The sequence below is a fragment of the Dendrobates tinctorius genome, unplaced genomic scaffold (genome assembly GCF_039654945.1).
Source record: "Dendrobates tinctorius isolate UK_male_01 unplaced genomic scaffold, ASM3965494v1 ptg000030l, whole genome shotgun sequence".
In the NCBI taxonomy this organism is placed as follows: domain Eukaryota; kingdom Metazoa; phylum Chordata; class Amphibia; order Anura; family Dendrobatidae; genus Dendrobates; species Dendrobates tinctorius.
The window spans coordinates 10,341,024-10,353,690 of NW_027361698.1; the positions used below are offsets into that span (position 1 = coordinate 10,341,024).

The 12,667-nt window shown below is 46.6% G+C and overlaps 1 protein-coding gene across 5 annotated transcripts in view; it reads left to right on the top strand.

The window, feature by feature from the left end:
- PDE5A (phosphodiesterase 5A) overlaps nucleotides 1–12,667 on the top strand; it is a 461,491-nt gene that overhangs the window by 338,039 nt on the left and 110,785 nt on the right. For all 5 annotated transcript variants that reach the window (XM_073571847.1, XM_073571848.1, XM_073571845.1 and 2 more), the window contains one exon: nucleotides 8,233–8,341. In XM_073571847.1, the coding sequence (XP_073427948.1) occupies nucleotides 8,233–8,341 (109 nt within the window). The remainder of the gene's footprint in view (nucleotides 1–8,232; nucleotides 8,342–12,667) is intronic.

Consider the following 12,667-nt stretch of genomic DNA (forward strand, 5'->3'; position numbering starts at 1 on the left):
AAAGGAGTTATTCAAGTCTTTTCTTTTTTTCACAAGGGGGCTAAGAACATACAGAGTTGCTATCTACCTTCCTGTTCTGCCCTGTGACGATCTCTTTCTGCTCAGAGCAGTCATAGACCACTCCTGCTGGCGATTCTCCTGCTTCCTCTGACATCACATCGACAGAGCAGTTCCTTCTCTTCTGTGTCAACTGGGCATTACTGCCGATGCCATGCGGATTGACAGCTGGCTCCTGGCTGCCTAACCGTGTCAATCAGCATGACGCCAGCAGTAATGTGGACATGAAGTCAAAAGAAGAAGAATTGCTGGCTGAGCTGGGAGAGATTGCTTCAGGGCAGAAAAGACAGATAGTTAGCATTTAACTGACCTGTAAGTCCTTAGTCCTATAGGAGTAAAAAACTAAAGCCCCAGATAACCCTTTTAATCACTCCTCATTGTACTTACATTACAATGTATTATACATTTCTTAATTCACAGTGTCCAAAGTAATTCTGGCACACTGGGACACATGTGAACGGGTATGGCGATCCCACAATAGTTATGGACAGTGCTATCTTTGCCAGTCCTGTAGTAGAGGAAGGGATTATAATGATCGCTGGTTCATTCAAACTGAACTTTGGACCTCCATTTTTTTGCATGTGGGGGTCCTAGTGGTTATAATTGACAAATGGGTATAATTGCTCCCTTTGTCATTTGTGCGAGTCTCTAGACTGTGTGACTTTTTCCAGAGCAGCTTGTGAATATGTAGAGTCGGTGGCGAGGGAGGAATGGCAATTGGGTGGTGGTGCAACATTCTACATTAAGTACCATACTATGCTTAAATTACTCACTAGTTTTGTTACCTATATCTACCAGTATCATTATGCAAAGCATTTTATTTTTTAAATAAAGCATAACATCTTTAAATTTTTAACAAACAAGGACACTAGTGCTCTTCCTTTGAGGAGAGCACTCCCCCCGTATGCATCCCCGCTACACCAAGAGTGGGCACTTATTTCCCAATTGAGGACTTCGAACTGTCCCCAGGTCGTGCAATGGCGCACGACAGTCCCCGGCAGTCCATTTAGCAGGATACTCCGGGCCACCTCCTGGCGGCCGATGTTTCGCCAATTAGCAGGGAACTCCACAGCCGTGAAGTCCCTTGGATGCTTGAAATATTCTGGGCCTCGAGTGTCCCTGATGTCCGAGACCCAGGAGTCCTTGTCTCTTTCTATGGAGGCTCATACCCCTCAGAGTAGGTGTTGACCGCTACTGCATAGCAGCCGCAGGGGCGTTGTAATAGGAGACCGGGTCTCCCTCCCACAGAGCCCGTCTATGTCCGATGGGGGTCACATTGAGGAAGTCTTTGTGGACGGTGGCGAGGTCCCAGATGAACCCGTAGCCTTTAGCGGTGTTAGCATGTACAAGCCACCCATATGATTGAGGGGTAGTCACGGCGGCCTCTCCATCCTTATGTAGCAGTGCCCATACCTCCCGCTCTCTGGCCTTTTTCTTTTAAATTATCTCTGCCACCCAAGCGGATTGTCCGGTGTAGGCCGCAGAGTCCGGTGGGCTGGCCGCGGTCGAGGTCATGGACGAGGCAGAAGCGGCCACAGGCTCCGGTGTCATATAGGCCGCAGCCGGCTTTTTGCAGCGATGTCGGCGCGGCCGCAGCTGGAACCAAGGTCTCCATGGGCGGGGCCACAGATGAGGCAGCGGCCGCGCTCTCTGGTATTGCAGACATTGCAACCGTAAGTCCAGTTTCAGTTGGGGCCGGGAGCGTAGCTGATACAGCGGCCGTTAGTCTGGCAGGGGACACACCATCATCCGGAACAGCCGGCATCACATCACAAGGCGTCGGGTGGGGAGGCTGAGGGCCAGTGCCGGGACCCCGTGGTCTGCTCGATGCTGGGAGTGTAGAAATCAGGTTGGGCTGGAATGCTGCAGGCGGGACCGTGGGCATGCTCACCTTTACAGCCGCCGCTGCTCCCTGCAGACTTTCCCATCACTCTATTCTTAGCCATGAGTCTTTACCCCGCCGTCCGGCAGGGCCAGCCTCCAGGCCCGACAGCTCGACAGGGAAACTCCCTGGGCAGGTTTCCAAATTTTGGAACATGAGGGTGCAGTTCTCTTCCAACGAACACCACTTCCTCCAGGGGCGGATGCTATAAAGCCCCGAGCCATCCAGAACAAACAGCAGTGTCCGTGCCTGTTGCTTTGGGCCCCAAATCACCACAGTCACTTTTTAACAGTCAGCAATCCACAGTCCAGTTCTCTAAATTGTAATTTACAGGGAACAAGACAAAGCAGTACTTCACCACACACAGCTTGGGGCCTTTGCTCCTTGGTGGCAGGCCTGTCGCTGAAGATGTTGTATTGGCAGCGATGGATCCTGCCGACTACGCCAAATGTAGAGTCGGTGGCGAGGGAGCAATGGCAATTGGGTGGTGGTGCTGCTGGTGTTAGTGCAGATAGGTGGCGGAGGTGTGCTGTACTCACAGGAATGGGGGGTGACCCGCTTCTTGACGTCGACAGGCACGAGACAGAGGCAGGAATTGTATTCAACAGGTTTGCTTTTATTGGCCGCCCTCACGACGACCAGAACAAAACACGACAGATGTTTCACACTGTTATCCTCCTGCAGACAGGCCCGGGTACCTTCACTTGTACACTTTTTTCCATCAGGTGTACTTCGTGGCTCTATCCGCTGTGGCTGCCCTAGGCCAATCCACCACAGCGTTTCACCTTACAAAGTCCACCAATAATCCAGGTCCTCACAGGCCGTCTCTGCCTGTGACCAATGTCCTATAGGGTCACCCCCCCGTGACCGTTTCCACTGTCCAAAGTCTCTGAGGGGTCTCCTTCGCGTGACAGACTCTCCTAACCTGTGAGCTGCCCTGGCTGACTGAAGCTTCTGGAAGCTTACCTCAGTATTTATTCAGACAGACCGGGTGCCCCACCCTCTGTCACCTGACAGTCACCTCTGCCCAATCAGAGTCACCTCGACCTCTGGCAGTTATGTAACACTCAAATGACAGTTACATAATCACTGCCATCGGTGCTCTCTAGTGACCTCTGATGGGCAGACTGCCACATGACACCTGCTGTCAAACTCTATCTCCTATCACAGACAGAACCGTACCCAGCTCAACCTCCCCACAAATACATAAAATGTGATCTACATAAAATGGTTTGCTTTCCTTGTAGACATTTTAAGGTTCTGCCTATGAAATCTCTGCTGAATTCCTTTTGATTTAATAGAGTGACATTCCCTGGAGTCACTGTTAGAGATGAGTGGTGGGATAATGACTGGAGATCTGGGGTCCAGATGCTACTATGTGGTGTATTGTTACATTTGGCAGTGTTCACGCTGAGGGTTTAATTATATGTTAAACATTTCTTTCCAGAAAATACAACTTTTTAATTCATCACTATTATCTGCTGCAGCTTGTGTTGCTGTTTTTTTATTAGTTTACATAAACAGTCTATCTGCTATTTGAAATAAAATAAGATCTTGGAAGATTGGAGGATTTGCCTGTTGGAAATGACCTCTAGCTTCATGCAGTGTGTGATTTCACTAACCTTTGCACTCTAGTTGATGTGACATAGTTTATGTTGTATTGTATCTGTGCAACAGTGACACCTGCTGGTGAACTACATGTATTAAACAGGGTATCAAGCTTACTAAAAATTAATAACATCTTTATTAGGAGACAGAAGTGATCATTTACCAGGTAGTATATCTATGCGACCAAATGTACAGTCACTGGGTAAAAGCACCAATTTCGATTTAAGGGTTATTCCTTCCCCCAGAAAAAGCAAGTTATTCCCTATCTGAATGGGACCTGCATTAATCCCAAAATCAGGGCTCTGAAACACTAAAAATGCAGGCAGCTGCAGTCATATCTTGAATGGATCAGAAGTGCTTTGTTCATTGTCTTTGGGATTGCTGAAAATATCTGATATCGCTGCTCTCAGCTTTGTTCCAAAGTCCCATTGACAATGAATGGAGCAATGAACACCTCTAATTCAATCAAAACATGCCAGCAGGGTCCCATTTTCAGAATTCCAGAGCCTCGATCTTGGAATCGCTGGGGGTCCAGCCATTGGAATAAATTATATGGATGTGGGTCGCCCTCCCACGGCTGTGGGGTACTCGGTACCGGGCTGGTATCACAGCAGCGGTGACCCGGACCGTGGCCCTGGGCGCCCAAGTAATAGGAAGATGTGAATGGTGGAATGTAGTTAGATGAATAGTTTGTGATGCCACCTGTGGTGCTCGGCAAGGGAGGTGTTAAGCTGACGCTGCATGCAGATCCGCTGGTACTGGTGGTATGGCGCAGCAAAGGTGTAAAAGCTCCCCACAGGTGAAGCTGTAGTCCCAGGGCAGTGTAGATGTGGTTGGCACGGGGATGTAGCGGTGCCGGAAAGGTAGGAAGCAGACAAGACGCAGCGGGGTGCAATTTCTGTACCTTTACTTGGTAACTGCAGTCCAGGGTCCTGATTACAGATGGTATTAGAGCAGGCTAGCCTGGAAGCAATTCAGGGATTCTCTCTCAGCAGATGGGTTGTGCAGTCTCCTTACTAGCGCTTGTTTGCGGGATCTCCAGTACCGAGTTACACTGAAGTTCCTCCTGTCAGATGTTCTCAAGAACCTCACTTGCACGGCAGACAGCTGTAGCCTCTCTCGGGGACTCCTCTCTCCTGAGTCCCGGCTCACTATCCAAGCTGCTGTTGTGCCCTCAAGTCTTAGATGGGAGTAGGGCATTTACAGCCTCCTACTCCTCTGGTGTCTGTTGCAGGACCGTTAGTATCCGTACAACCGTGGAGACCAGGCTCCAGTTCATGCGCTCTCTCCAGAGAAGAGCTCTTCCTCTCAGCTCTATCTCAGCGCTTCTTCCACACGTCTGCACACTTCACCCTCCGCAGACTAACTAACTACTTCCTCTTGGCCATCAGAGAGCACTCCTCCCCTTAATCCCGGTTCAGAGTTCCCCCTGCTGGCCTGGAGTGGAACTGTGTTGCATGCATAGATTGACTGCGAGAGAGACCCATCATTGCCTCCAAGCCTGGCATTACCCTCCCCTGGAGGAAGGCAATGCCACTGTGGCGACCATACTCCTGGGGGTGCCACATTCCCCCTAGTGCAAGTCAGCACTCCTGGGCTGAACAAAACATGAAAACATATAAACAGTTAGACAATTATAATTGTACAAGAGTTAAAAATGAAAAAGTTACAAAAACCAAGAGCTTCAAAAATGGTCCTATGATGATAAGTCCAAGCATCAATGTCCATGGTCCATTCCTGGGCAAATGGTGAACTATGTGCAGGAAAGTTTTTGACCACACAAGTCCTGTGGTACAATGTCCATAGGAAACTCTTACAGGTTACCTGTAGGCACAAAACCTGAAAAACAGTTACTTATATACACATACAATTTCAACATTTACATTTATCTATATACGATATCTGATGGGTGGTATCCCTTGTGTAATGCGGGTAGACCTGCGTAATATTGGTGTAGTGGGTAATGTACTGGATACACTACTAGGGGTTCTGCATGGCACAGGGATCCTAGATTGTCTGTGAACTCTTAGACTCACCAGGGGCATAACAGGTTCACCATTGGCAGGGCGAGGGTTCTCTGGCTCCACTGCTGGTGTGGCATCTGCTGCCTGATTTTCCTGATCCTCAGGATTTCCTTGAGTCACGTCTTCCTGTGCTACCAATTGGGGAAATGTCAACACCGGCACCACTATAGCATCATTTACTTTAGTCCAATTCGCAGGGAATTCCCCAAGTATTGTGCTGACCTTCTCTTCTTCCTCTATGGGTTGGATGTTATCTGGTTCTTCCACTCTTTCCTTCAGCAGGTCAGGACATAGTTTCAGGTGATCTCTTGATATTGCTGCTGAGGTTTCTCCTCCATCTTTGCTAATAAGGCATACCTTGGTATTATTAAAGTTTGAGGGCAGAATGGTATAAGGTTCAGCTTCCCATTGATCATCCAATTTGTGCAATCTTCTCTTCCTTTTTAAGACTTGTTCTCCCGGCGACAAAGGAACGGCAGGTGCATTTTGATTGTAAAGCTTTTCCTGCTTTTGTCTTGCCTGGGCCAGACTCTTTTCCATGCATTCTTGAACTCTTCTGTACTGTTGTCTTTCTGACAACAGGACCAGGATCTGATTAGTCCTCTCCTCTTGACCATTGGATTGGGGATGGTATGCTGAGGAAAAATCCAGTTCAATTCTTACCAGTTTACAAATCCTTGGGATTTGTACCTTTCCGGGTCAGAGCTGAGATGGGCGACACTCGGGTGGGAAAGTTAGGAATGAATTTTTTTTAGTAGTTGGCGAAGCCCAGAATTCGCTGTATGGCCTTCAGCCCAGATGGAGCATGGCCAAGTTAGTGGAAAAAATCAGAATGTTGTCCAGGTAGACAACAGCACAGGTATGGAGCAGATCCCTGAAAATATCAACAGAACCGGACGTAGCAATGATTTATACACGTTGCTCCGGTGCTCTCCCTATGGAGGAGAGGCCAGAAATAGCAGCCAGTGCGCTGCCATTTGATAATTGCTTATTTTGAAAAATGAATGCTGTCCCTTTAAGAAGCCAGGGGGGCATGCGCACGTGCCCTAATAGCTCTGGCTGAAGACCTGCCAACAGGATGCCAGGAGGTGGGGGAAGGGGAGAGAACTGAATGCTGAGAAGCAGGATGGGACACACAAGGAGCCGGCTGCTGCACAGGCACAGCGTGCAAGGCACGAGGTGAGTGCCCTGAACGGGGAGCAGTGGAAGGCCGAGGCGTAGAGCCAGGACAGGGACCGGGTGTAACAGCAGTGTAACATAATCCTGTATAGTTTCTTGCTCCATCTCAACTTGCTCCACCTGCAAAGTCTCCTCTTTAATTGTGAACAGCAAGCATTTCAGTAGACAGTGAAGTGGGATGGTTATGCTGATTATGATGCCATCACCGAGTCCTCAAAGTTTTGGGGAACCTCACAGAGATCAGACATCCATGCCAACTCATCATTTCTTATGTGGGGAGGCTGACCGGAATACCGACAGGCTTGTTGTAGTTGGTATTCAAACACTGCCCTCTACTGCTCAGAACGCCTTGCCAACATATGTAACATTGAGTTCCAATGCGTGGTAACATACCAGTCCGTGAGCAGGAAGTTGCAAATGCTGCTGCAGCACTCACACGGCATACTTTCACAAGTAGTTCAGGCAGATCTGGGTAGGTTTTGAAAAATCACTGAACCACTAAATTGAGCACCTGGGCCAGTCATGGTACATGTGCAAGGTTGTCAAGCTTCAGATCTGCCACCAGGTTATGGCCACTGTCACATATGACCATGCCTGGTTGTAGGTTCAGGGGCGAGAGCCACAAATCAGTCTGGTCTGAAATCTCATCTCCTGAGATCTTGATGCCGAGATATCAATCTGCGCATGCGCTGCCCCCCCAGCGGCCATTTGCCCAGAATCCACCACACAGGAAAACATGGTACTGCAGGGGGCTCTGGCGTTTCACAAAATGTCAGCAGAGCCCCCGCAGCAGCACCAGAGACCCCCCGCAGCAGCATCGGAGACTCATGCTGCAGCACTAGGGACCCACACAGCAGCACTGGAGACCCAAGCAGCAGCACCAGAGACCCCCACAGAGGCGCACCGCACATCAGAACACCTCCTCATCCCAGCCTGCGGCCTGGGGTGTCACCCCACTCCTGCCTCCTCCAGCAGCGACCCTGGGAACCCGCTTCACCGCAGCCACCACCCCTGGTAAGCAATAAGTCGCATCGATTATAAGAAGCACCATCATTTTATTAAAAAAAAAAAAAATTCCTATTTTTTGACTCAAAATTTGGGGTGCGTCTTATAATCCGAAGCAACAAATATGAACCTAGCACTCAACTTAAAGGTATTTGTAAGGCGGTTTATTGTAGTACACGAAAAAAGACGTTTCAGTCAATGTGACCTTCTTCAGTTACGTGTGGTATATAGATTGTGTAGAGCTTATAGGCATCTATCAGAAAGGACGATGGTGCTTTCTCGCTGTGTGTGATCCCGACCTAATAATGTGTACGGTTTGGATTGTAACATAAACATAACATAGTTGTGATGGATCTTGCTTTAAAATCAAGACGTAGATTAGACTGTATCAAAGTTTTGGAGTTTAATCTTTTATTTTCTATACCTTTTATTCTCTGGTGTTTTCTTTACTAATATCCATTATTGTGTTTTCTACAGAGAATATGATGTAAGCAAAATTAATTACATGTATGCCCAGTATGTGGCAAACACCATGGAACCACTCAACATACCGTATGTGAGGAAGGACAAAAGATTTTTATTGACAGTAAGTAAAATTAACATTCAAGATCTACTGCATCAGCAAAATATTCATTTGAAGGGGCAGTTAAATGAAATGAACAAGATGAATGATTGTTTACATTTTACAAGGGTTAATACTATCCCCACAAAGGAGTGAATAAGAGAAAGGAAAATATAAGGAAAATATAATGTAATAGTATTTTTAATGCTGATTTTCTGCATAAACCAATGTTTTGTGGATGCATGAACATAACTAATAGTTTGTTAAATTGTGTTTTATTTTTATTTTGTCAGTGTTGATTACCAACAAATATTGACCTAAGTTTTACAATTTGCATAATGGAGAAGGGAAACCTGACAGAAAAATAGTGTAAATATGAATTGAGCCTTTTAGCTGACATGCCAGATCACCTGACTTGTATCCCCCCATAATGTAATGTAACAATTCTGGAGAATTTTTTCTTAGATAATTGCAATGTGCCATTACTCTGTTATTCCTTCTAAAAATGTATAAATAAATTGATAAATAGTTGGAGTTTTATCTCTGACACTATACAGTATATGTTGTCAGCTAACTCTAGAACCTGAAGACCCACCTGTTCCGACAAGCCTACAGCCTGCAATGATCCTCGGTCTACTGAACCACCGCATGACCGGCTCTACCCTCTCTACTGTATCCTCACCCATCCCTGTAGACTGTGAGCCCTCGCGGGCAGGGTCCCCTCTCCTTCTGTACTCGTGTGTCCCTTGTCTTGCACATGTTTATTGTACTTGTCTATATTTCCCCTTTTCCCTGTAAAGCGCCAAGGAATAAATGGCGCTATATAAATGTATAATAATAATAACTCTATGCAAGTATACAAAATTCCAGGCGCACCACTGATCAATAGGTAAACAACTGGGTGCAGTATCAGTGGCAATGGCACATGTTGACAAGAAAAGAAAAAGAACCACTGAGGGATACGCACACCATCAATATTATAGATAAAAGTAACAACAACTTTATTGACAATATTTAAAACCATTTAAAAACATGGATGACCCCCCTTCAAATACATGAGTCAGAGTCAAGTGATGATAAGACCTGTTCAAATCATATCCACAGTGTGAAAAATGCAGCCCCAGATATAATAATATGTATCATAAAGGTACTAATGGAGTATACATAACATAACATGCCGCATAAGTATAAATGAACAGCTAAGGCTGGTTTCACATTTGCGTTTTTTTTCGCGGTAATTTAGCGCTAAATAGCGCATGCGTTTTTTTTTCCTATACTTTGCATGGGATGCGCTTATGTGCGCATACACATGCGTTTGTACGCGTTTTACCGCGCAAGTGTTTTTTTGCGGTATGCGCTCGGGCGCACAAAATGCAACTTGTTGCATTTTTTGTGCGTCCGATTTGCCTCAAAAAAACGCATGCGCGCGCAATGCGTTTTTTTACAGCAAGACACCCATTATAAGTCTATGGTGAGCATATGTGCGCATTGGCATGCTTATGTATGCGTTTTTTTGTACATGCGGTTTTTTTTTTACCATTAGTTTAGACAATGGAATTTAGGGGTTTGGGTAAAGTTAGGGTTAGTTAAGGGGGTTTAGGGTTAGGGTTAGGGTCAGGGTTAGGGTTAGGGTTAGGGTTAGGGTCAGGGTTAGGGTTAAGTATGGTTTGGTTAAGGGTTAGGGTCAGGGTTAGGGTTAGGGTTAGGGTTAGGGTCAGGGTTAGGGTCAGGGTTAGGGTTAAGTATGGTTTGGTTAAGGGTTAGGGTTAGGGTTAGGGTCAGGGTTAGGGTTAGGGTTAGGGTCAGGGTTAGGGTTAGGGTCAGGGTTAGGGTTAGGGTCAGGGTTAGGGTTAGGGTTAGGGTCAGGGTTAGGGTTAGGGTTAGGGTCAGGGTTAGGGTTAAGTATGGTTTGGTTAAGGGTTAGGGTCAGGGTTAGGGTTAAGTATGGTTTGGTTAAGGGTTAGGGTTAGGGTCAGGGTTAGGGTTAGGGTTAGGGTCAGGGTTAGGGTTAGGGTTAAGGTTAAGTATGGTTTGGTTAAGGGTTAGGGTCAGGGTTAGGGTTAAGTATGGTTTGGTTAAGGGTTAGGGTTAGGGTCAGGGTTAGGGTTAGGGTCAGGGTTAGGGTTAGGGTTAGGGTCAGGGTTAGGGTTAGGGTTAAGGTTAAGTATGGTTTGGTTAAGGGTTAGGGTCAGGGTTAGGGTTAAGTATGGTTTGGTTAAGGGTTAGGGTTAGGGTTAGGGTCAGGGTTAGGGTTAGGGTCAGGGTTAGGGTTAGGGTCAGGGTTAGGGTTAGGGTCAGGGTTAGGGTTAGGGTCAGGGTTAGGGTTAAGTATGGTTTGGTTAAGGGTTAGGGTTAGGGTTAGGGTCAGGGTTAGGGTTAGGGTTAGGGTCAGGGTTAGGGTTAGTAAAGTCATGGTTTGGGTTAGTGTGAGTGGCCACCTAATGTTGGAAAAAAATGCAAACGCGGTAAAAACGCACTAAAAACGCATACAAACGCTTAAAAACGCTGCGTTTTTTCATGCATGCTCATAAAAATGCTTGAAAAAAACGCAGCAGTTGTATGCTTTTGTATGCGTTTTTCAATGCGTTTTTTTGCGGGAAAAACGCGCTGCAAAAAAAAAAGCAAGTGTGAAACAGGCCTAAGACACATATCCACATTTGCACCATATGATATAAATGCTACAATCAGCAACGTGCAAAGGATTGATGAATGTGTGCAAAGCTGGACAAAATTGTCCCTAATGCTGTAGAAGAACAGCTGAAACAACAACCAGACCTGAAGGATGCCCCCTATTATCAATAAGGTCCGTATGATCACCCCAGGATCAAACCCTGAGCTGAAATGCGTATAGTGGCAGCTCAGAAAGGAGCTGCAAAGTTATCTAAGGCTGAGTGCAGACGTATTTTTTGGCCCTGCGGATTTTTCCGCGCAGAATTGAAGAAATCCGCAGGTCAAATGACCTGCATTTTTCCTGCGGATTTCTTCCATTTTTAATGCGGTTTTCTTGCGGTTTTTGTGCGGTTTTCCACTGCGGTTTTCCCTCTGTGGATTTGGAGACGGGGAGGTGGAAAACCACACAAAAGAAGTAACATGCTGCGGATTTTGTACCGCAGGAAAACCGCACGGAAAAATCTGCAGCGTCTGCACAGCGAGTTTTTTTTTTATTGCTATAAATGCTACTGTATATCACACTGCGAATATGCAACGTTTCTGCGCAGTAAAATCCGCTGCGGATCCGCTGGATATCCGCATTGTGTGCACACAACCTAACCCAAGTGACCTTGGGAAATACCAGAGAAAAATGATATGAAGCCGTCCTAGATCCATATGGGGAAACACAAGGGGGAAGACAAAACAGGTGGAAGAGGAGGGGTAGGGACAATGATATCTGTGAATTCCCTTACTCGGACTTCTGAGCTGGAGCTCCCTCTGGTGGTTACTGGGAGTAGTGGAGCTGGACAGTCCAATGGAAATTTGCCACCTGACGATGATAATTGGGAATCTGGATTTACTGGCTGGGAGCATATAAGTGAGCAGGCTTCCCTTAGTGGTTGCTGGTGATTTCCTCCTTGTGCATTTTGAGCTCTTCAGTCTCTTGCCTGATCTGCATGGTTCAGTTAAGTGATTCTTTTGCTAATCCTTTGCATCTAATCTGGTTGTGCCTTTTTTTGCTTTCTGCTTTGTTGCAAAGGTTCAGCATACTCCCTGCTGACGGCAGCGCTGGGTCCCGCTCCATATGTTACAGCTTGTGCTAGTTTGTTTATTCCCCTGTTATATTAGTACCTTTTGCTTTGCTTCCAGTTCATGCCAGAGTGCTGATCTAGTGGGGGTGAGGTTGTGTGGCCTCAGGTTTTTGGATATCAGATGTGTTGGATTTTTTAGGGTTTTTGCATGATTGCAGACAGTATCTTTTCTGTCCTGTCCTATCTAGACAGTTTGAGCCCCATCATTTGCTCAGTCTGTTTTCTTCCTGTGTTTGTGTTTCATCTTGTCTCACCGACAATATATGTTTGGGGGCTGTCTATTCCTTTGGGGATCTGCTCCGGGGCAGCTTAGATTTCACATTTCTGTATTTAGGCTTAGCTAGTTCTCCGGCTGTGCCGAGGCATCTAGGGCATCATAGGAACGCTCCGCGGCTGGTGCTAGTTGTGTTGTTAGGATCAGGGGTCTGCAATCCGCTGAGTTACCAACCTCTCTGGTTTCCTGATGGCTTAGCCTGTTCCTGCCATCCTCCTCGGTCACCCATTCATAACACATATCGCTGTTATGCAAACAGCTTCGTCAGGGGAATTGATACTGGTAGTCAAGAAAGCATTGTTAAATAGCTTAATCAATAGTGTGTACCGGTGT